General features: G+C 51.9%; 1 protein-coding gene across 3 annotated transcripts in view; it reads right to left on the bottom strand.

Moving 5' to 3' along the window:
- MGAT5B (alpha-1,6-mannosylglycoprotein 6-beta-N-acetylglucosaminyltransferase B) overlaps positions 1 to 24185 on the bottom strand; it is a 70670-nt gene that overhangs the window by 4703 nt on the left and 41782 nt on the right. For 2 of the 3 annotated variants that reach the window (XM_052808198.1, XM_052808200.1), the window contains 8 exons: positions 23745 to 23909; positions 22900 to 23069; positions 12194 to 12325; positions 11143 to 11276; positions 10294 to 10430; positions 7497 to 7652; positions 6629 to 6775; positions 4928 to 5044 (listed from right to left, as the gene is read on the bottom strand). In XM_052808198.1, the coding sequence (XP_052664158.1) occupies positions 4928 to 5044; positions 6629 to 6775; positions 7497 to 7652; positions 10294 to 10430; positions 11143 to 11276; positions 12194 to 12325; positions 22900 to 23069; positions 23745 to 23909 (1158 nt within the window). The remainder of the gene's footprint in view (positions 1 to 4927; positions 5045 to 6628; positions 6776 to 7496; positions 7653 to 10293; positions 10431 to 11142; positions 11277 to 12193; positions 12326 to 22899; positions 23070 to 23744; positions 23910 to 24185) is intronic. The other variant, XM_052808199.1, reaches the window with a different exon arrangement.

Raw genomic sequence — 24185 nt, 5'->3', positions numbered from 1 at the left:
GCCTGCACATGTACTCAGTGGTGATGCTCCAGGTGCAATCCCACCTGCCCGCAGGCTCCCGGGAGCCCTATCATGTCCAAGGGCATCAGGATGCTGTGGCTGGAGCCCGCTGCAGCCCCCGCTCCTCCAGCCCCAACACCCCCATGTGCCCCTCTCCCCCCCCAGGGGCTCCCCCAAAGGCTCTCGCTCCCCCCTCCCGGTCTCATTAGGATTCAGCTCATGCGCCCAGGACTGATAGAAAATGCCAATTTTGAGAAGATAATTGTTTAATTAAAATCTGACAGGCTTGGCCTCCTCTTGACAGCCACATCGTTAATGCCACTCCCTGTGCCGGGAGCTCAGGGTCTCCCCAGAGCCCTGGGAGGGAGGAGGAGGGGGGCTCTGAGCTGGGGACCACTGCATCCCGCTGCCCGGCAGAGCGATGCACGGGATACCACGGGAGGGAGCAGAAGGGTCTGTGAAGATGGACTCTGCCATCCTTTCCCCCAGGTATCGGTGGGGAACACAGGGCCAGAACTCTCCAGCCCCAGTGCTCTCCACCAGCCAAATAGGGAGTTACTGGTGCCCCATGGGGATACCACCATGAGAGCCCTGGTTTTATAGTTTCCAGCAGGAATCCTAGAGCTCAAGAGAGCAGCAAGTCTCCCTCGCTTAAAAGGAAGAGAAAAAAAAAAAAAATCCAAACGTCATGAGACAAATAAGTAGAAAAATAATGCAATTCTCTGCCGGCACGTAACAGCAGGCTGGGAACACTTTAACCAGCTATTTTGACTGTGATGTTTAATACGCCACTCTTTCAAGCATAGTCTGAAATGTATAATTTTCCATTATATTCCTGTATGTTTGACTTTAATATAATGAAGCCTTCTCCCTTCGCTACACCAGAATATTTGGTCTATTAAATTGCTTGTGTGAGGACTATTTTTGACAATGGAAAAAGCTGAAGGCCAAGAAAATGGTGGTGCCTGCAAACCTCTCTCCTTCTTCTGCCTCTAACCTCTGGCTAACGGCTGTAATCCATCACCAGGACAAGCCTCCCAGCATCGCCTTTCCCAGGGGGACACAATTTGTCTCTTGGCCCCGTGTGACTGTGCTAGGATTTGTTCTCTGGGGTAGAGGAGTTTGGTGCTTCCATGACTTCAATTTTCCTTATAAATAGGTCAGGGATGCGAGCCATCAGGAAAACGCAACACTACTCCAAGGGGGGAGGAATGACAGAGGCACAGCTTGCTGAAAACCTTCCCCAGCAGTTGCAGGGTGACCTGGAGCAGGTGCCATCTCCGAAGGGACAAGGGAGGGGAGCACAAGGGCTTTTCTTGGGGCAAAAAAACCCCATATTGCAAACCCAAGACACGTCCAAGCCACGATTCAGATCTCTCTGCAGAAGGAAGAAGTTTCTTTCAAGCAAATCTAGGTTGGCGAAGGACGCCCGCTGCATCTCAACTGCTTTATTTGCACAAATATAGCAGCCAGCCCTGCCAGCAGACCCAGCCGGCTCCAAACACACCAAAGGAAGCTCTGCCAGCCCGGCTGGAGCCAGGGCAGGGCTGTAGCTGCAAGGATGGCACATTCCACCCCGAGCTGCAGCTCCAGGTGTCTGCAATATAAATCGGGACGGCTGTACAGCCATGCTGGCAGTGACCTGGCCGGAGAGCCATGGGCAGGCTGGGGAAGCCGCAAAGTAATGCTAAAATATTGCTGAAGAATCAGCAAATCCCCCAGAGCCACAATGCTCTAAACCAGGGCAAGCTTGTTTGTCAGCTTGACCGTATCGGAATTACTACCGGGTTCATAAAAATAGCTCCCAAAGCCCTTGAAGTGTTCCCAGCACCCTGGTTCCCAGTTCCTGGCACCCTGGTTCTCCCAGCACCCAGAATGGCATGGCACAGCTGCTGCTGGGAAAAGGTGATGGCAGAGGCAGAGCAAAGGAGACATCTCACAGCTTCCCACAACAGGCCACATCCCCAAAAATGTTTTACTGAGTTTTGCCTGGAAGATGCAACACTAAAGCTGTGGGATAAGTGATTTTTCCGTCATACAACAAAAAAAAAGAAAAATAAAATCTGTTTCATGTCAGTTTTCAATTTCCAATGTTTCCACCCATCAAGGAGGGGAAAAATGCTGTGTTTCAGGTTCAGCAATCTGTTTGGGTTGGTGAAGCAAAGGGAAATGCTTCATTTCAGATACAAGCCTTCCTTTCAATAAACTGGCAGGGTATTTTCAAACAAAGGCAGGCAGATGGGAAACAAAAACATACTATTTCATTCCAGTAATGTTGAAATGAAATGTTTTGGCTGAAAAAATAAATTGATGGTTGTTATTCTGAAACACAGACAAATTTGTTAGATATTTTGGTAACATAACATCCCATTTTGCCTTTGGGGAAAAAAAGGAGTCAGTAAAATAGTTTCTCTGAGCTCCAGTACTTTGCTGGGAACAGTAAAACTGAACTGCCCAGCCACCGGCTTTCTGCCGCTCCTCCTGCTAATGCCCTTGTTTTCAATTCCTGCTGTAACAAACAGTATTTTAAAGACAAGATACCACGGGAATCCTGAAGCCAAAGCCCATAATAAGGCTTTTAAACTTGTAAGGTAGGTCAATTTTTAGGCTTAATTGCCTTGACAGCATCTCTAATAAAGCAGACCTTTCTATTTAAAAGACAAAAAGGAAAAAAAAAAGCGGGGGAAAAGGATGTTGCTGTAAGTTATTCACGCTCACTCCCTGCTCTGCTTCAGGAGGATTTATACAGTATCTTTAAAAAAACCCAGAGAGGCGAGTTGTGGGATTAACCCAGCGCGCTTCTTGGTGGGAAGGAATAATTTCCCTCCGGAGCGACTGCACGTTTTCAGTGCAAGTGGAATGTCAGCAGCTGGTTTTACTCATTTGAGGCAAATTTAGGACTTCAACCTCCCGGCAGTCGAGGGTAATTACAGCGGTTGGGATGCTTTGTGGGAGGGGACCTCAGGGTGGGGGTCCCTGGTCCTGCTGAGATGGGTGCAGCCAGATCCCTCTGAAATAAGGCTTTTGAGAGGCGGCTTTAGCTGCCGCATGGTCCCATAGGAGACCAAGTTTATCTGACTATACATGGGGTCACGCTGGGATGGAAAACAGAGAGCAGCCGCCCCGGGATGCCTGACCACGGCTGCCTGCCCGCCCAGGCAACTGCCGACACTGCCCGCACACCGTGCCGGCATGACAGACACCCTTGTTCCAGCTCTGCTTCCCCTGCCCTCCATCAGCTGTTTAGCAACTGAAGAATTGTTAATTAAGGGAGGGAGGCAGGACGTGTTGTGACTGCACTGCAACTGCATTTACATGAAGAGTGGGAACGAGGAGAAAAGCCAAGACGGGAGCTCATCTTTGGGCAAAACTGGGATCGGCACGGCAGCGGCACGATCCGGGTAAGCACCCGGTGCCGGAGCCAGCGGGTCCCTGCACCGGCTCCTCCTGCTCGGTGCCCACCACACCACCAAATCCTTTCCTAAAATCCTTTTTTCTTCTTTTATTTTTAACCAGAGATTATCATTAAGCTTCTAAATGACCTGGTGCACATCCAGTCGACGCTGCAGTGCAACACAGCTGCTCAGCAGCCAGCAGAGCCCTTTCCTCCCACACTTAATTCTCCAATCATTTTTTAATTATTTTAATAGCATGGCAGCACCAGGCTTCACTATTTTCTTTCTCCTTTCTGGAAAAATGGAAAATTTCCTTCTCTCTCCTGAAATGGAGACCAGCAGCTCCCGGCCGCCAGCCCACAGCGTTGCCTTCGCCTTGGGGCCGTCTCTCCAGTCCAGATGGTGGAGGGTCAAGCGCTGACAGCTGGCCCGATAGCACAGCAGCAGGGATGTAATTATTTTTAATTTATTTTTAATGGAGATATGGGAACGAATGTGCAAAACAACAACTGTCTTCCTAAGTCAGGTTTGTTCGGTCTTTGCAAACTTGTAGAGAAAATCAGCACGAGGTGAAGAGCTGCAGCAATCACCCATGGTAAGATGCAAGACCTGGGCAGACGGTGGGGCCACATCAGCTGAATAAAGTCCCCAGACTGTCACAGACACCTGCCTCTGCAGCCTCTAATGCAAGAAAAAGCAAGGATGACACCTCTCTGGCTAGCATCACCCTTGTCCCCCCCAAAATCCCACCCAGCACTGAGCCCCGGACCCCCAATGCAGCGCCCTGGTTTCACATTGCATCGCTGTCCTCACGAGAGGATGGCTCACCCCGAGCAAAGCAAATTGCAAGCAAAATGGAGATCAGCACTTTTCTCCCCTCCAGGAAAATTGACTTTAATAATTTGGACAACTTGAAAGGCTCCTGCCACAGGGCAGGAGGTAAATATTCATGAAGGAGCATTTCCAGGGCAGGCGCAGGGGGAGCGCTGCCTTCCCGGGGAGGTCTCTGCATCCCCCCGCTTCCTTACATCCCTTCATCCTTCACAGAGGCAACTCCTAGAGCTATTCCCATTGATTTGCTCGATCTGAACAATAACGATGAACAGTGAAATGGGGGAACGGCAGGCGCAGACGTCGGTAGCTCTCTGGGTACTTGCAGGGAGATGCTCTCTGGGTTTATCTTTGCTTCCCGCCAGGTCCCAGCACTGCCACACATCTCCAGCAACCTCAACCTCCTGGTCCCAAACCTCATCTCCCTTATCTCAGCTTCCCCTTGCTCCAGCTCTGCCCTGAGGATTCCCAGGGGATCCCTCAAACTTGGTACAAAAGCAGGGCAAAAGCACAAGTCCCCCTGAAGCTGCAGCAGAGGAGGATTTCTGCCTTGCACGTGTAAATAATTTCAAAGGGGAAACAAGGAAGGAAAAGCAATTAACGCTCAAAAGGGAAAGCCAGGCACCAGCATCTGCTGCTGCTATCTGTCCCTGCAAACCCAGCAGCAGGGAGATCACCCCGCCACCTCCTCCGAGCCATACCTGGGTCCTCACAATGGTTTTGATAGCAGCTTCAAACTCTTCGGAGTTATTGTAGTCGACAGTCCACACATGCGGCTTCCCAATGAAGTCTTCGGCATATGGGTGTTGGGAGGACACCTAAAACACAGCAGTGTGAGCTGGTTTTTGCAATCCCTGCCAGAACGGCTGCTGTCTACCACTCACAGCGGCGATGGCAGAGAGGAACAGCAGACTCAGGCACAGACATGTTGGGTTTTAACTCATTACACATAGAGCTGTGCTGGAAAAAGCTTTCCTCTGAACCCACCTGCCCCCCCCCCCAACATCAGGCCAATGCTCTAAAATTCCCGCTGGGTTGGGATGCCCTATTCCCATCAACACTGAAATTGCCTCTGCAACCCTGAATACCTCCATCTCTGTAATATGGGTACAATTTAACCTTGACCTGAGCCATTTGTGGGTCTGGAGTGGCAAAAATAGACCTAAACAGGTCTGTGAGGGCACCATGTCTCCCAGGTTTGCCAGCTCCAGAAACAAGGCAGAGAGAACAATCCATCTCCACCAAAGGCCAGGGAAGTCTGGTACCGGGAGAAAGCGGTGCTGGAAGCTGCATTGCCCCTATGCCACACTGGTACCCCACAGCCACCCGCCTCTCACCAGCCAATTTTGGGGGATCTACCTCTTTTGTTTCAGCCCTGAGCTGCCTTTTCAGCCCCATGCTGGTGCGAGGCAGCCAGAGCCCAGATCTCCTCTTGGGAAGGGAAGAGAGAGGATGATGATGAGCAGAGGTGTTTCGGGGGCTCTGTGAAGCATTGCAGAGGGGCCTGAAAACCTGCCAGCTGGAGGAAGAGAGCAGTGCATGCTCTGTATTTTATTCTCCAGCTTGCTGTCCTTTCCCATTTTTTTGCTGACAGATTGATCACCTCCTTCCCCTCTGGCATATAAACACCCTGGGGCATTTCACAGCCCTCACCCCCAGGTGCCCTCCCAGCTCTGGGCTGAAGCACAATTACAGCACATACCCAGGATGGATGCTAACACCGGCAGCTAATTAGTGGGGGTGCATGGGACAGACATGGGGGTCCAGGACAGCCCAGTGCCCCCCACCCCGTGATGGGTGCTGGTGAGCCGGACTGCGGCAGGGCTGAGCCACACGGCCCCCCCAGCAAAGGCCTTCTCGGCTGGAGTGAGCATTGCACTGCATTATCCACTTTATGAATAATTAAAGAGGCAATTTTCTCAACCCTTTAACTTTTAAAGAGTTCCTGCTTCACTTAGATTGAATTCCCAGTGACAGACAAGCCTGGGAGGGATTTTGTACCCCTGCAACACCACGGAGGTCCCAGTGTCCCTCTGCGTGTACAAAAGGATGAACAGGGAGCATCACCCTGGTTTGGGAGCAGGGTGTGGCGTGTGCCTGGATCTGGGCTGATGGGGTTTGTGGTCTGCAGAAGTCTCCTGCACCACTTTCTCCTTTGCAACCCCAAACCCACAGCAGGGCCCCTTGCATCCAAGTGCTCTGGATGGAGACGATACAAGGATGGCAGAGGGGACCCCATCTGCAGGTATCCACATTTCTGCATTTGGAGGAAATCTTGCCAAAAAAAAAAAAAAAAAAAAAAAAATCTCCGTTTAGCAACTGCTCTTCCTGGGCTAGCCCAAACCCCGGCGTAAAGGAGGTGGCTCCATCCAGCCCATCCGCTCGCCTCCTGACAGACTCGCCTCTCTCGACGTCGGCTTCCCACGGAAGAACTCGTGGTTGAGGGAGCTGTGCGGGGGGTTGAAACGCGCCTGCAGGAAAACGCAGCCGTTGGCGATTGCCTCCAGCGGGGCAGGACCCTCGTAGGGGAACCCAAATCCAATGAAGAGCTGCAAGGGAGAAACCCACGTGCTGGTGAGCAAACGTAGCCAACCCCATAGGAAAGTCTCCCAAATAATAACCCGCCAACATCCCTCTCCGCTGCTCTGGTCCTGCACAGCAGGCCTCTAAGGCAGCTCCATGTGGTTCAACACCCCATAGCTTAAATGTGCTAAAAAATCCCCCTGCTCCATGGCTCACAGCCCACTTGTGCAAGGCAATGGGGTGTTCAGGAGCTGCAAGTTCCCCCATGGTGGCTAAGACCATCACACTGGCCCTGTATGGAGAAATACTGGTTTGTCAAAGCCATTTGGGCTGGTGAATCGACAACATTTCCCCCCAGACACTGGCTGAAGGCGACTGGGACGTGCCCGCACCCCGCACACTCCCTCCGAGAATCCCATTTATTTTTATCACTGCCATGAGGAGAAAAAAAATCCACCCCACTTAGCAACAAATAAATTAATCAGGAAACTTCGTGCTCCGTCTGTGGACGGTCTGCAAGGAGAAATTCATCAGACACATCTTGATTTGAAATTATGTGCTCTGCTCAGCTCCCGGCTAATTAGCCCTGCTGATAGTGCCTGCAAGCCTGGGAGGAGCGCAGATAACGGCCTCTCCCCCCGCCTCCTCCTTTAATTAGGTTTTCTTTCTCAAGGCAACTGAGTCCTCACTGCTGGCTGGGTAACGGGGGACGGGGTCCCACGGACACCTCGGCTGGTTCTCGCCCACCTTCGCCTTCCTCAGCAGCTGCTGAAACTCGTGCTGTGGCAGCAGCCCATGGTTCTTCACGAATGCCGGGACCTCGGGCGGCCGCTGTGTCTCGTAATAAACCGTGCCGTGGATCTCCATGTACTTGTTGAGGATGGCCAGGAACTTCTCCTTGCCCTGGGGAGCAAAGTAGAGGGTGAACTGCACCAGAAGATGGAGCTGACCCCCCCACGGTTATGGGAGGAGATTTAACTCTCAAACTGCTGTCCCAGAGCACCTGCGATGCTTCAGCCCAACCTGCAGCCGTGCAAAACTGCCACCCTCCCCGCTCCACATCCCTCAGACACACATCCTGGACCACTCCAGGCTCCCAGTGAGCCTGGACGGCTGCGGGATCTGGCACCTGGAACATCGGCATCTCGAGCCTCTGCCTTCCCTGCTGCCTCCGTGGGCAACTTCCACTCTGGAGCTCCTGAATTAAAGGTTTCAGGGGATTCACAGGGAAGTTTGCAAAGACCAGAGCTTGCTAATGGCATCTTCTTCCAAGAAACAAGTCCCCAGGATTTTCTCACTTGGGTTTAATCCTGTTTTACTACCTGGAAAAATCAAGGCGGTCATCAGTTTTCTTCTTTTGGAGGCTTTTCTCCTTTGGCTCTCCAAAGCAGCCTTCCATTTTAACAATTTCTCTACTGCAGAATTTTTTTGCTTGGAAAAAAACACAAAGGGACCATACTTTGGATGCTGCATTTTCAGCTTGTTCCAATGCTGCAATAGGCCCCAAAAGAGTAGAGACCAGGAGGGAACCAGGAGGGAATAAGGAGGTATAAATGGGGAATTTGAGAAAACTCCGTATGTTGCCTTAAAGCCTCTCTGAACACAGCATTTCTTCCCTCAGCCACATATCTCTGGACTTCTCTAAGGCTAAAACCAAGTGCTTTTGGTGGGATGAGGCTGAAATCCTGGCCACAGTGCCACTAACACCCAAATCAGCACCAAATCAATTCCCTAATGCAAAGGGCTTGCGGACATGGGAGCGAAACACAGCTTATAGTCCCTGGGCAGTGCCTGGCATCACCAAGCATCACTGGGGGGGGACTGATCCCCCTGCACGGTGCAGAGGCTGGCATGGGAGACCCCCTCCACCCCTGCATCCGAGCACTGTGAGCTGCTTTGACCCATGGAAGTTGGGCAGCAGCCTGATGAAAACGGCCTTTCCCAGCTTATTAAAACTTCGGCTCCTGTTGGCGAGCCGGAGGCGAGAAGTTTGGAGGGGTAGGAAATGAGAAATAATGGGAAGGTAGGTTTAATGAAATGTTTCTAAATGTCAAAAAGATCCTGCTCTGGAGATGGTGCTTGGTCCAAGGCTTGTAAATAAGCACCCGGCTCCAGGAGATGGAGGTGCTCTTTTCCTTCCTAGACCTCAAAATCACTCAAAATAAGGAAAAGCTCCTCTTCCTCCTTATTTTATTACATGGGGTGGCACAAGACATGAAGCAATGCCCAGGCAGCCTGGCCTCAAGGAACAGCCACCAGCAAGAAAAAGCCCCAGCCCCTTCACCCAGTAATAAATTACCCCAAATATGCAATTTTGGGAAAACTGATGTCGTTTGTGAATTCTGGCTAAAAGGAGCAAACGTTCATAGCACTAAGGGTGGAGGAAAATGTCTGTTTTGACGTTTTAACTCTCTTTAGTGCCCTCCCAAATTAACTTAACTAAGTTTAAATGAAACTTCTGGATAAGAAAGGGCAAGGAAATGGTAGAAAAAGATGACAAAATGTTACAGTTCCCCTAAAATGAGATGTAGTGGGTTTCAGTGGGGCTTTGTGGAGCCCCCGAGCTACATGGATGCTGGGGGGGTTTGCTCTCAGATATGGGGGGTGATGGAAAAGCCACAAACACCCATGAACAGGAGGAGGTGGTGTGGCATGGCCAGATCCTGGCCCACCGCAGGCATCCCTGCGAGGGCAGAGCCACTAAATCAGGAAAGTTGGGGACAGGGAAGGGATACGGATTCTGGCTGCATCAAACCGCATCGATCCCAGCAGCTCGGGAGGACTGAGCCCATGATGAGGCAAAGTCGACTCCGGCAAAACCTTTTCTCCCACGAGAAGATGCGCAGAGGTAAAGCCCAGCAGCAGCTGGTGCGGTACAGTACCTGCAACTGGAGCAGCCCCAGGTGGTGCACAAAGGGAAAAAAAATAGACATAAATCAAGAGACAATGAGAATTAGCTGCTCTTTTTAAGCCCTGGAAGGATAACCAGCTGGCTAGCTCTGGATAAGACATGGGGGAGTACACACGTCCCCTGGCCGCTACAGGAGATGCAGAAGGGATGTTTTGGGGGGCTGGGGGTATTGCCCCCATGCAGCTGCCCACTCCTCTCCCCCAGGCGTTGCAGGCACGGGCAGGCAGTGGGGCAGCACAACCCCCTTTCACAGGGTACTTGAAAGCAGAGACAAATGATCCCCATCATAACAAAGGAAACCACGTAACAGCAATCATTGTAATTAATTATATAAAATCATTGACATGAAATCCTCAGTCTAAGCAGCTTGTCGGGAGGAAGCATCGCCTAGAGCAAAGAGCAGGGGATGGGGTCTCGCCAGTCTCTGCCCTATTTGCTCAGAGACGCTGGACCTGTCACATTACTGCAGCAGCCTCAGCTTCCCCTCTACGAACGGGACAAGGATGTTTCTCCACAAACACACCGAGATCTGTGCCTCAAAAGCTCAGGGTAAGAGCCAGAGGCTGCTGCTACCTCGCAGCTCTGCCTACCACTGCCCCTGCTCGCCTGGGTGCTCCCCGCAGCGCCGAGGACACCCACCTTCCAGATGCTGGCCTCCTTCCCGTACACCACCGCCATGCTGCTCACTTTGTTGGACTTGATGAATTGCCTCTCCGTCTTGTTGAGCTCCTCCGACACGAAGCCCATGAAGGAGTTGTCGGGGGTGTGAGCTGTGGACACCGAGGGGAGAAGACACGTGGCTGGACAGATGTTTTCTGGGACCTCATCAGGGTTGAGGATGCGGCCCCATTGCAGCACGGGGGCTGAGATGAGCCCGGCTCCAGAGCCTTGCTGGAGCTTGGAGGGAAAATGGCATGAATCCCCATCCAAGCAGCTCATAAAATACAGGCTTTTGAACTCGCTTGAGCAACTCTTTAAAAAGTAAGGCATTTTTAAGGCTGCCAAATGGGCTTTATCCAGCCAGGAAGAAGCAACGTTTGAGTCAGCCAGTGCCTAGTGGGTCACCGGGCTCCTTTCAGACAAGCATATCTTCTTTCCATGCCACAGGCAAATCCAAATCACTGAGCTGCCTCTCACCTTTAGAACCCCAGCTGAAATAAAACCAGGCTTTACAACCAAGACCGCCCCGTGTTTCTGGAAGCTCCTGGCTGTGCCCTGTGTTTGGCCCTGACTGTGCTGGAGCCAGCAACCCATTGCGGAGGAAGGAGTCAAGTCTCTCTCTCCAGAGCATTTCTATAACCCAGGAGATGGCCAAGCAGATTTGGGAGCTCCTTGCAGGCAGCAGGCAGGCAGGGGGAAGGAGGAGTGGAGCCGGGGAGGACAGCACTGCCCATGCATCACCTCCTGAAGGAGGTCAGACCTGCTTCTGTGGTGCCTGCGAGCCCCCCAAACCACCCCACCGTGCCCCCGTCCCCCACTTACGGAACATGGTCATGAACTGGGTGGGCTGCAGGTTCCAGTAGCCCCAGTTGGTGCGGTAGCCGCGCAGCGTGGCATACTCCTCGTGGTTGTATGCCGGCTCAGTCCCAAAGGTATCGATGACCCGGACGCGGCACCTGGGAGAGGAGACAGGACCCAAGGACCTCGGTTGGAGAAAGTCCCACTGTCAGGGACATCTGTCAGTGTCCCCAGGCAGCACGTCCCTTGTCTGCTCCCCGAGCAGAGGGTGCAGGAACATCCCAAGTAGCCCTTTGCAACCCACTGCTCCCTCCTGTAATGAGCAATTTCTCCTTGCAGGGCTTTCATCTCCCTGATGGTTGTGAGAATGATGTATCTCCTGAAGACTTGTTAATGCTTTTCCCAATATCCCGGGAATGCTGAGGCAGGCATTACCAGCAGAAGACTGAGGAGAGAATGGAAGCATCAAGCAAGGGAAGAGCAAAACAAGCTGAATGCGAGAGCAAATGCATTTATAATAAAAGCAATAACACCGCTTGTCATTTTTCTCTCTAATAAAATTGTGTAGCATAGTGGAAGAGATGGGAGAAAACATAATAAATAGCAGGACTATCAGCACTAAATTAAATCGCATATTTTCCTGGCTGGTGATGTGCCAGGGGATGATGACATTTGTCTTGATGCCGAAGGAGCCAGGGATGGGGCTCTGCTTCTTACAGATAGAAAAGGCTCACGCTTCCCTCCATGGTGTGGCCACCCCTGTCTGCAGGCACGGTACTTGGAAGCACACATGTACCACAGGCACACGCAGGGTTGGGTTTTTTTTTTCCAATTCAGTCTCTTCTAATGAGGTTTTATCTTAAACATGTGAGGCTCTGGAGCGAGCAGACTGCCTCATGCCGCGGCAGCGGGGGACACAGCATGGCGGCAGCTGCCAGAGCTAGGCAAAAATCAAAGGTGCATTCAAAAGGTCCAACTCCTTGGACGTGGAGGCTATCCTTCGAGGTCATTAGCATTAGTCTTTGCTCGCTAATTAATGAAATGGAGAGTAAGAGAAGGCAGTGGCTTTACTCACCTGTATTTCTTAAAGGAGAGCCCCATGTGCTGCTTCATCTGTTGGAGACCATGGTAGTCGGTGTAAATCAGGTCAAAAGGCAAAGGATTGGTCAAGGGGCAGTTTCCCCGTCCTGGAGGCACCCCTAAGTGACTGGGGAGAAGCAGGAGGGACTGATCAGCCCCCCAACACCACAAAAGTCCTGCAACACAAACACTCATTTCCCTGCTGGGCGTTTAACAGAGGCCATCAACCAGCTCCCTAGTTGATGGAGGGGGAGGCAGATGGTTCTCCTCTCCCCAGACTTTATTTCCTGGGCCAAAAATCTGAGGTTTTGGGGAGTTCCGGTCCCTCCCCATCTTTGCACCTGCTCCAGCCAAGTTCCTGCTCCTCCTACGTGGATGGGGCTTTTGCACAGCGTTCCCAGCCAGGGCTCACCAGCATCTCATTCAACACACACACTTCCCTGGACCTCTCTTGTCGAAGACACCCAGTTTCATTTGCTTTCATTGCAATCACATCAGTGACAGACTTGTAAAGCCTCATCTTTCCCCTCCTCCCTGCCTGCAAGGCTTCCAGTTTAGCCTAAATCTCCTTGTTCCAGCCCCATATCCCTCCCAGCACACATCATGTACCATTTCTATTACTCCAGTCCTTACAGGTACCCACCACATCCCAGAGCACTCTCAGCTTCTCCTTGACTCTGGTGGCACTGCCTGTCCTTGGATGTTGTGCACATTTCACTAATATTTCTCACTTTTTGTCCCATTTATGAAATAGTTCAATAAAGCCGGGACGGCTGGACCCTGGGTCTTGCTCAGTGGATTTTCAGCCAGTTCCTTACAACAGCCATACTCAGCCCCTCTTCCCTCCTCCTCCAGTGGATAAAATGCATTATGAAAATCCAGATAAACTAGAACAACTGCAATCTCTTTATCAAGATCATCAGTTACCTTGCTGCCAGGGTGATATGCGATTAATCTGGCATGATACAAGGCTGGTAAACCTGCGGCATGTCTCCTTCCATTTTCAATTACCTCTGTGAACTGATGAATCCTTCTCTCCAAAGCTGTTCCACTAAGTGTACCGCTGATGTCAGCCTGACAGCCCATCTGCTTGTCTGGACCACATTTCCTCCTTCTCAGAAAAAAACCCCAAAACTGTGACATCTTCCAGCTTCAGCAGGTTTCTCAAAAATCCTTGTTACATGTACTTGTGATATCTGAGTGCCAGTTTGCTCAGAAATACAAATGATCCACCCCTCAGTTTCAATGCTCTTGTATTTTTTTCCTCCTAAAGACAATAATTCCTCATCCTCACCCTCGCAACCCCACTCACACCCAAAGAGCAACAGCAACATCCTCATGGAAAACGAAAATGTTGAGCTGATTTAGTCCGCCCAGGCTCTGCCCCACTCCCACCATGCAGTCACCCCATTTTGTTCTCAGTCCTTCTAACAGGGCTGAGGAACTTCTGTTTTATTTTGCAAGTCTGAGCTCAGACAGTGTGAAATCTCACCCTTAGCTCCTGCCTGCCAAGATGTCTGTCTTTGTTTTCTTCTGGGCTCTTCACTTACTACTAGCACCTGTTTGGAGATGGGAATTTATCCCAGCCATCCCAGTATTTTCCCTTTTCTTAGGAATAAAAGGTCCAGCCAGGTTTTACACTCCCAGGCTTTGAAGCTTTCCCTCTATGTGATCTCTCTTACTGGTTCTCCTAATTTCTCTGCATTTCCCCTTCTGAACCTGAGAATCCTCTTTCCAGCCCTACCTGGGTTTTACCTGTTGCTCAGCTGAAGCTTGAATGAACCTACAGTCCAAGGGTCCATCCTCTGAGGAGCACTTCCATAATGTCCTCATCCCTTGCCCAGACCTACGACTATGCACAGCATTTCATCTATTGATCCCATGGCTGCTTGCAGAGGAAATCGATGGCTCTCCCACCCAGGGAATAGCCAAGTGATACAGTGGTATCTTCTTCTGATATGGCTTGCAAGCCCTTGAGCGTTGGGCACCCAGATCCTTCTTCCAGCTCCATCCCAACCTGAGACTGGTGAAGGGTCATCCCAAAATCCTGACCATGATCATGACTCCAGAGAGCAAGTAAACCAGGAGCCACATCGCTTGCCAAAGCCAGGAAAAACAGAATTTCAATTTAAGGCAAAGAGCTGTGTTTGCAGGTGCTTCATTGCTCTTGTCACAAGGAATATAAGCCTCAGCTCAGGGCAGCCTGGCCGGGTCAGCCCCAGGGGAAACAGGTTGCAGTTTTATCGCTTCTATGCACAATTTTACACAATATGGCTGATTGGGAAGATAGCAGGAATAGAAAGACTCTCACCTCCAACAGCAACCTCAGTACAATAAATAGGGCAACGAGGAGACCCACCCCTCCTGGGGAGGCTGAAGGCGAAGAGGAGTTGTTAAGCCGGTAAAAAAAACCCAGGATTTTGTAGAGATGCAATACTAAATATCATATTTGCTCACATACATACTGCTTTTTCCTCAGTCATCAGCCAAACGGCAATGCTGATTTACACTGACCTGGCACAGCGGTGGAGCAACTCAGCTGATCCATAAACCTTGTATTTAACTAAAAATCCCCAAACCTCAACACTTCTCTTGCAGCATACCCCATCCTCTAGCTGGTACACATCACACAAGCCGCTGCATTACAAAATCATCTGCAATTTTAAAAAGCCCTAACCAAGCTTGACAAGGGGCTGCGGGAGACAGCAATTAGCATATCTCATACCGAAGCCTCCAGAAAACTTTCCACTGGTTAGGCAGAGCAGGTCAGGCTCCCCGGCTCTTCCTTGTCACTGCGATCTGCCATACATCCCCTCTCCAGGTGCTCAGGACTTGCCACGTCCATTTATACTCCCAGCACCAAGGCTACAAGGCAGGAATAGATCTAAAAGCAGGAACGGTGTCTTTGAAGCAGACCATCTCTCTCATTTACCCCCCTTATTCGTCCTAAACACTTTATAACCACTGATTTTAATATTCCAATCATGCAAATCCAGGCTGCACCTCCAAGATGGTGGGGATTTTTTTTTTCATTCCTCCTTATTTAAACATTCTTTATTCAAGCTTTCATCATTTGCCAGTTAAGTCAACTAATTTTCTACTAAAACCAATTTCACTCATGGTTGGAGTGAAATTTCCCTGATTTTTCCTCGTGCCATGTACTATTAATGGCGCTTGAAATTACGCAAATAAAATTGATGAGCGCAAATGCCTTCTTCCCAGCCAGCGCAGCCAAGAGATTTGTTTTTGAAAATCGCTTGATCCCAGCTCCCGGAGAAACCTCCCCTCCCAGACCAGCCGAGGATGGTGACCAGCTCGTGCTCAGGCTCAGCACCTCCGGAGCCCGGCAGATGACCTGGTGGCTCGTCCCATCCTGACATCCAGGATTAGTGCATCAACTCAGCCCTCACTCCTCTTTGGGAGAGAGCAGCCGAAGCGGCTTCAATCCAAGCGGATGCAAGCGCCGAGCTCGCCTCTCCACCAGCTGCCTCCACCAGCTGTGCCTACTCCAGAATAAATCTACAGCAGCTTCTTGTCCTCCTATTTTCCCCTTATAGGTACTTTAATCAACAAGGGGACGCATTCCCTTCCCGAGCGTGGTGCAGGCTCTCTGAAATCAGATGACTGCGGGGTTATCTTTACATCCCATTGACCTATTTTCAAATTAACCCCTTGTTTCCTTCCACATTATCACTCCTGGGGCTGAAAAGTCCAGCACTAAATGGATCTCGTGGGCATCTGCTGGCAGGCTGGGCCAATATCCTATATTATATTTAATTGCACCTTCTCTGCCCGCATCTGCTGTCATCAGCAAGGCAGACTGCAGCAGGGAAAATGGAGGAGGGCTTCTGTCCTTTCTGCTCCCTTGGCTTCTCCCTGTCTGCAAGAGCCTAGCAAGCACAGGGCTGTTATCTGGGGGATGAAAGGTGCCGGAGCCGAGCCCGAGCAGCTCCCGGGGGTCTGTGACAAGCCCATCACGAGCAACTTAAATTGCAAATTGGAGCCCACGACATGAATGCCCCACTGCCTGGCCCCTGCTCCCAGCTCTTCCTCCTGCTAGAAGGGACACGATGACCTCAAAAGTGAGGTTTTTCAAGAAATTACAGTATGCTTTTTAAGCCACCTGCAAAGGTTTTACTTTTGCAACATGCCTCTGGACTGCTTCTCTGGCCCATCATCGATCCCATGTGACACAGCCCTATCCATCTGGGTGGTGAGGTTCGGCAATCAATTTATTTATTTCTGAGGTTCAACAAAACCCTGTTTTCATGTCACGGCAGGACACAGCACTTGCTGGAAACCTTTGCAGCACACCCCCAGAAGACAGCTAATGCCGAGATTTTGCTGCTCCTCTGAGCAGCAGCAGCTCCAGCAGGTCCAGGCAGGGCTCTGCCAGGAGATCCCCTCTGCTGGGAGTTCCCCAGGAAGGCATTTTTTCTGGGCTGCAAAGATAAGCCATAAGGAGTGAAGACTGCTGGATGCTTTGCATCTTATAAGGGGACTGAAAGCCTCCAGAAATGGGGAGTCAGTTGTCTTGTGGGGCTGGAGGCTGGGTTTGATCCAGGGGCTCACAGTTAGACCATCTCTGGGTGTGCTGAAACCTCCATCCTCCCTGACCTCGCCAGCCCGGAGGGGCTCAGGGCCGCACAGGGAGGATCAACCCTCCCCACATGCCAGGCGTAACCTCCTCTCACCTATATAAATTACCCAGCAACTAATAAGGTTATGATAACCTTTATGTGATGAAGCAGAGTTTTCTGCAATGGCAAAGAAGCCAGCAAGCGAGTCGTCATTTGGCTACAAAATAAACATATTTCACGAAGGAGCACAATTTAACAGCTCAGTAATTCCTGCTAATTTATGCACCTTCCTCTCCTACAAAATGAAGCCCTCAAAGGTGGAAGAAATCCCTCTCCGCCACTCCTCACCACGGCAGGGCGGCTCATCCCCACTCCTCATGTAGCTGCTGCCGGCAAAGCTCCGAGCCGCCTCCTCAGAGGTGCCGGGAAGCTGCTGTAATTAAAGGGAGCAGCTTTTGCAGTCTCGTTTCGATGTACCCGGCTTTTAATTGCGGAGCTACATTGCTGCAACTCTGCAAGCAGCTGTAGCCGGCTGAAGAGGGGAGGAGGAGCAGGGGAGGTGATGGGATCCACCATCCTCCAGCAAGAGCCGTCCTCCCGGACGGGCAGTCAGACCCTAGAAATGCACAGGAGGGTGCCAGAGCAAACTGCTCTTTCTGGTCAGGAATTCAGCAAATAATGCAGAAACTTCCAAGGACAGGGAAATAAATACTTGGGCTCCTCTGGGGAGCAGCAGAAGCTGAGCACTCGCATGCTCACGGTGCCTGGGCAGACCCTCGGACAGACCGGCTGTTCCCTGCTGTCCCAGCTGCTCCAGCAGCTCAAAATGAAAGGACAGTTTTAGCCGAATCTTCATGGGTACCACTACAGCAAAGCCAATTTCTACCCACTAACGTCCTGGACCCCTGCCTAACCCATCACCTAAGATATGTCTGCTGGAAATGTGTCCCCATTAAACAATGGACTGGAGAATCCAATAAAGCTCAGACACACAGTGGTGTGTCCAGCATTTGTGTAACCTCTTGGGTCAGTCTTCATCACCTCTGTCTTTGCAAGGGTTTGCAGCGGTCAAGTACCCACAACCGGGGGCATCACCTTTAGCTCCCACTGAGACTTCTAGCCAAACATCCAGCGTTTCCAAAGCCTGCAACATCCCATACACAACGACGTCCCAGCACGAACATCAAAGCCTGGCCAGAAAAAGAACAACCTAGTCACCCTAACAGCTTACAGAAACACTCACTCTCAAGTAATGGGAACATCTGATGCTACATTAAAGGCTGAGGTTTCTTCCCTACCAGCGCAGAGCTGATAAATCCCACAGCCACACCACGCAGCTCCATCAGGACAGCACACAACTGGTCACTTCTGGCTGTTTCCACAAGCAATTCCTGGCTTGCTCACACACTGGCAGGACTGTATTTCCCAACTGGTGAGGGAAGGTGAAGCCTGGAGCATGGGCATTGCGCAGGTTTTCATGTGAACAGATGCAAGGCAGAAAGATGGCTTTTATCTGCCAGAAAATAATTAGAAATGTCTTCGTCTGGACATCGTGTTTCCATTTGAATGGCCCTTTTTGCAGCCTGAATACACCTTCGTGACTGTGGAAAGCGTAAGAAAATAGCAGCTACAATTATGAGCCAGGCAATGAGAGGAGAGAGGTGGCAGCGGGCGCTGAGCCTTGTCCTGCCGCGGTGCCAGCCCTGCCGTGGTGCTGGCCCCGCCACAGCCCATCCACACCACCCCAGCACACGGAGGGTGGCTCGTCGCCCGAACCACATGCTGGCCACAGTTCCTGCTCGGCAGGGAAAGGGCTGCCAGCACGGGATACAAGCACGTGCTTAAAATTAAGTGCCTTGCCAGGGCTGGTATTAGGAGTCCAGAACTTGACACCAGAGCAATTAAGCACCGAGAACACTTTGTAAAGCCCTGACCCCACGAGGCATCAAATCCTGTTTTCTTCGACTTTCTGTCCTGTCTTATGAGCAGTTAATTTCAAGGGGCCCATTGCAAAAAGCACCTTTCAGCGTCGCTGAGATCAATACTCCCCGTAGCTCCAGCAGCTCGCAGCACCACACCCCTGTCTCCCCGAGCATCTCCCTGAGCCTCACAAAAGCAGCTGGAGATGCCAACATGACCATTCCCATGACCTAAGGACGGGGGTAGGAGCTGGAGGTCCCAGCAGTGCCCGTTGTGCCCCTTCTCCTGGGGAGAAAGGCTGAGCGCATCCCTCCTCGCCTGCCCTGGGGGCGCGGGCGCTCCAGGGGAAGCGGCTCGGCTTATTGCAGCTTTTGCACGGGCACAGCCATCGCTCCGAAGCGCTGCTTGTAATTTTCCAACATCTACTTCTAAGCTGCCTCATTAACGATCCAGCTCAGGTCTTTCAGGCACTTCCCACTCCTCCCCTACCAAGCAACACACACGCACACCGGCCCTGATTCTCACTTCCCTGAAAGCACATTTTGGCTTCCAAAGCAGCACAAGGGGTCTTCAGCAAGAATCAAGTGTTTGCATTTAGATTTGGGATCTTTCTTCCCTCTCTGCTTCAAGGCAGAGCTCAAAATGCTGCTGGCTCCCTCCACTGCCCTTACCCACCCAGTTTTCCTCTGATGGAAAACAACTCCTGACTCCGTGCTCCAGCTCGACGCTTTGCTTTCCTCCTGGGGAGCTGCACATCCCCAGCAGTGCTTTGCACCAGCCACCAGATAATCCCATGTTTCAGCCCTTGCCTGTCAAGACACATCAGAAGCAGCTCACAAATTCACCAGGAAATGCAAAAGAGGACAAACACCTGCACTTAGTTCAACTACAAGAGAAAGATTAGCCTCTGGTAGGACACAGCAGCAGAATTCACAGGTCTTTAAGGTCTATGGTGTGCAAAAGATAAGCTAGATAAGCTAGCCCTGGAAAACCAGGGCTGAGCTCAGCAGCTTCATTCTCAAACCTCACAGGGGCATTGGATGGTGCCTAGCCAAGCCGTGGAGCAAACTGCAGATTCCCAGAGCTCCTTGGCTTCGCTCCAGATTAGCATTGGTTACCCCGAACCCCTGCCATTCAACGCTTGGCATCTGCTGCTCTCCCCGCCGGAGCCCCCCACCATGGAGAGGTGCCCAGCACAACACAGTCACGCTCCTGACCTGTTTTCACCCCCACCCCTCCATCACCAATTTTTTGGACCAGGGACTTACTTTTCCTCCTTGTTTGCCTGATCCCCAGCATTTCAGTCCCAATCCTGACCACGGCCTCCGGGCACTGCTGCATTGCAATCAATATAGATGCTAATAATGAACAGCTCTCAGATAACTACCAGCTGAAGTGTACACACGCAGACCTTCCAGTGATCCCTTGCCAATGATCAATACATGTAGAAAAATTAGCTCAGAAATTTGAAGAGACAAAAACCAAACCAGGAGAGAGGTTATTCCATGCTGAATAATTCATGGGCGCCAGCCTTTGCTCCGTGAAGGCCGTGCTGGGCAGGAACAGCTACAGCTCCGAGCCAGGAAAGGAGCACGGGGTGCCAAAGAAAAATAAACAAGAAGTGGACTCAATATTTCACATTGCTGGAGCAAAATATCCTCAAACCCACCCCAACACCGGTGCCTGCCCTGCTGCAAGCTCAGCAAGAGACACCTCGGACGGGAAAGGACAAATTTAGCACTGGTCTACAGCAGAGCAAAGCTTGCTGCTTCAGGAGGTTGCACAGGGACAGGAGGGAAAAGAAATCAGAGTATTTGGGCTGACCCTTCCATGGTGACATGGTTTTAGCTTTGCTTCATCCCCGCACCCCAGCTCCAGCCCCTCACACATCCCCCAGCTCTCTGCATACCAACCCTTGCCCAAAGATTTGGCTACAGGTAAAGTCCTCTCCAGGCTTTAATGAAGAACCCAAGATTAACTATTAGCACAACTCAGGATTAATTACATATGTTCTGCTAAGCCTCCTGCTCACTCGTGCTCAGGTGAAGGCTTATCTCAGCACTCCTTAAAGCCACCGCTAGTGCCGTACCAGCCCAATAGCAGGGACGTTGCTGAGAGATCTGCAAGCACAGAGCAGGACTGCTGGCACTGCTTGGTCCTCCCCTTGGGGGGGACCTCTGCTCCCCCTCTGACACCCGTGCTAACCCATCTCTTGATGGGCTGCAGGAGGGTCCCAGTGAACACTGGGCTCGGTCTGCAAAGGGACAGAGGGGACCAGGCTACAGCCCCAGGCCCTGCCTCCATTCACCCCAGCCCCATCAACGTGGAGGTGAACACACGACGTGAGTGTCCAGCATTTAAAATGTCATCAAAGCCAGGCACAAGACACACACTCAGGGAGGTGGGGACAGTTTCTATCGCTGGGACAGAGAAGTGCAAGATGTGCAGCCCCAGCCCAGCTCGCTCACTCCCCGTCGCAGCTACGAAGGGGAAGAGATGGAGCTGCCGCTCCCAGGCGTCCCAGGGGACACGTCCAAATCCACGTCAAGGAGGAGGTCTCATCACTGCCAACCAATATCGAAGCTCCTGCGCTTCCAAGAAAGGTGAAATACTACAGGCAGCAACACAGCTCTCTCCAGAGTCACTCGCAGAGGGAAACGAATGCTGCAAAACCCCCCGTAAGACTCAGCCAGCATCTTCCCCTCATTAAATGACCACCGCGAGGCTCTTAATTAAAAAACACAAACAAGAACCACACAACAACACCACAACCCTCCCAACCATTAACTTCTTTCGTCCTTGAGTACATGGATATTATTTAGCATGTCAATTTAGCTCAGCACGGCACGCGGAGATCGCCGTGATGCATGCCCACCTCTTTGAGAAGCTGCTGCCTTTTGCATTAGGACCAGGATTATTTTTTTGAGTTAATTAGTTGGGAGCTAATTCCGTTCATTAATTCTGAATGCCGCAGGGGCTGGGTTGGGTTTTTTTTGTTGTTCTTTTTCAGGATTGTTGGTTTTTTTCACTCCCTTTTCAGCATGGCTCATTATGCGGCCGATGCTGGCTTAGCATCACCCAAAACCTGCCCAGTCCCCAAGGCAGCTTCAGGCTTTTCTTGATTTATAACCCATCTAATTTGCATTTTCCCTGGCACTTGCCCTCCACTCAAGATGTCTCATAGGAGGCAAGAAAACCTTGCGAGGTTACAGGAGGCAGCAGCATCAGCCCGGTAATAACAGAACTGCATCAGCAGAGAGGAAGGCAGCACACGGTTATCTTTTCCCTCTCACTTTTTCCATCTAATAGTGGTCCCTCTGGGAGGCAGGGTGCTGTCTAGAGACACTTGTAGGGTGGCCTGGCGTAGCTGTTTGCACACTCTCACCCTGCATCGCCCCATAATCCCACGGCAGAAAAAGACCATCCCTCTGTGGGAAGTGCCCCACCAGCAGCAAATTCCCCCGCAGGTCCCCAAGCCACCACCAGCACCTCCTGAGGAGGGACTCCTTGGTGGCTGCCACCCCCCTGCAAAGGATGCAGGTTATTTTTGGCAGCCACCCCAGCTGCCTGCCTTGTGGCGGAGCAGGAAGGGAGGGAGGGAGGGAAGGAAGGAAGGAAGAGAGCACAGTCACTGCTCAAACAACGCTGGCGAAGCCATGGGGATTGAGTGCAGGCATGCACGATGGGAAGAGCCAGCGACCTGCAGGACACCTGCACCCTGCAGCACACCTGCACCCTGCAGCCACATGGCCACCAGCCCTGCAGAGAGCATCCCTGGGGAATGGGAGGGTAAAAGGAAGCCTTTCCTGTACCCAGCTCTAGGCAGGCGTCGGGAAACAAGGGTGATACTGTGTGCTGACAGCAGGGGATTAAAGCTGCTCAGATCCAGGACCAAAGGGCAGATCCCTGCCCCAGATATCTCCACATCAGCCCCATACAAAGTCTTACTTTGTACCAGTCCTTCCCACTTTCCTGGAACGCAAAAGGGATGGGATTGATCCTAGCCGTGATGCTGGTGGTCTGCACCCACCGAACGCTTGCACCAGTACGGCACCAGCGCTGCCCAAGATGCACGTGGTGGAAAAGCCGCCCCTGAGCCTTTGCAGACTTCGTGCTTTCATGCAAGACCTCAATGCAACCACGCGTGCAGTGGGCAGACCCTCTTGGGGGGACTGCGCACCCATAGCACCGCAGCACCCACCTCTGCAGCTCCTTCAGGGAGACTGTGACCCTCAGGCTGTGTCCCAGGAGGAAGAGGGCAGCCAAGATGTCAGCCCACTGCACCATCTCACCCAGCGGGCCCCCCTTCAGCACCCGCGGACTGAAAACATCCCCCGACTCCTCCGTCAGGAAGCCGATATGGATCAAGATCTGGAGAGACAAGGAGAGGGGTCAGTGCTGGGATGGGTGGTGCTGGGGGAAAGGGACAATTTGAATTTTCCAGCCCAAAATGACTTATGGTCCCTGATTCCCTCCAGCTCTTTTTGCACGCTGTAATTACTCAGGGAAATCAGTCGAGTGTAAAGACAAGTGATCTATGTCCAATTAGCAAAGACCCAATAGTCAGAGTTTACCAGCTCCCATCGACAGACACTCTGTATCTTGGGACCAGGTTCACGTTCCCGATGTATAATGCAGTCCAGCTCATGGACCTAAGCCGGATCTGCCGGCACACAGGCACCAAAGGGCAGGGCACCGCAAAAACACGAATGGGAGGGCCAGCAACCTCGGCACCTCAGCAGAAGAGACGTGCCAGACTCCCTGCCTGCTGCTGATGGCTCTCTGCCAGCTGGACACTGCCTCCAACCCACCAGGACCCATCTCCAAAATTCAGCCCATTGTTCAGCAACACCAGTCCTGCGATATCCCAAACGCATGCAGAGTCGTGCCCGTGGACCACAGACCGACCCTGTAGACCCATGTGCTTCCATAAATGAATTTTCCTCCCAGCTTGCTCAATCCCAGCTGTCTCCGCTCCCCATGTTCCCAAAGGCTCAGCTTTTCCATCTTCCCACCACGACCCCCCCCCATCCAATTTGCTCATACGTGTTTCTTGTCCCTTTGCCGGCCCTTCAGCTTCTGCTCAAGGCGCCGAGCCGCCCGCAGCCACTGCTGGGCCAAATGCCGGATCCTCTTCTTCATGAAGCTGAGGGACTCCTTGCCCGTGCCGATCAGCTCCAGGAGGCGAGCCAGGTCACTCTGGAAAGCTGCCTAGGAAAGGAGCACGCTCTGCATTTTGAGTGTAGGGAAAGCAGCCACGAGAGGAGCCCCTGGACTGCCGCAGGGGCTGGCGGAGGTTTGCCCATTGCAGCTGAGGTGCTATGGGTCCTTCCTGGATGGACAGCTTCCCCTGGTGCCACCAGACCTGACACCAGAGCTCCTCCACTTAACGCACCAAATCCCAGGGGCCCCGCTGCACCCAGAGCATCTCGTGACATCCCGGATTCCTCACTACAGGACACACATGGACCTGTTGGATCGGGTCCA

This window comes from Harpia harpyja, chromosome 14, assembly GCF_026419915.1.
Source record: "Harpia harpyja isolate bHarHar1 chromosome 14, bHarHar1 primary haplotype, whole genome shotgun sequence".
Taxonomy (NCBI): domain Eukaryota; kingdom Metazoa; phylum Chordata; class Aves; order Accipitriformes; family Accipitridae; genus Harpia; species Harpia harpyja.
The sequence above is the reverse complement of the archived record's forward strand: the minus strand, read 5'-3'. Positions and strand labels throughout refer to the sequence as shown.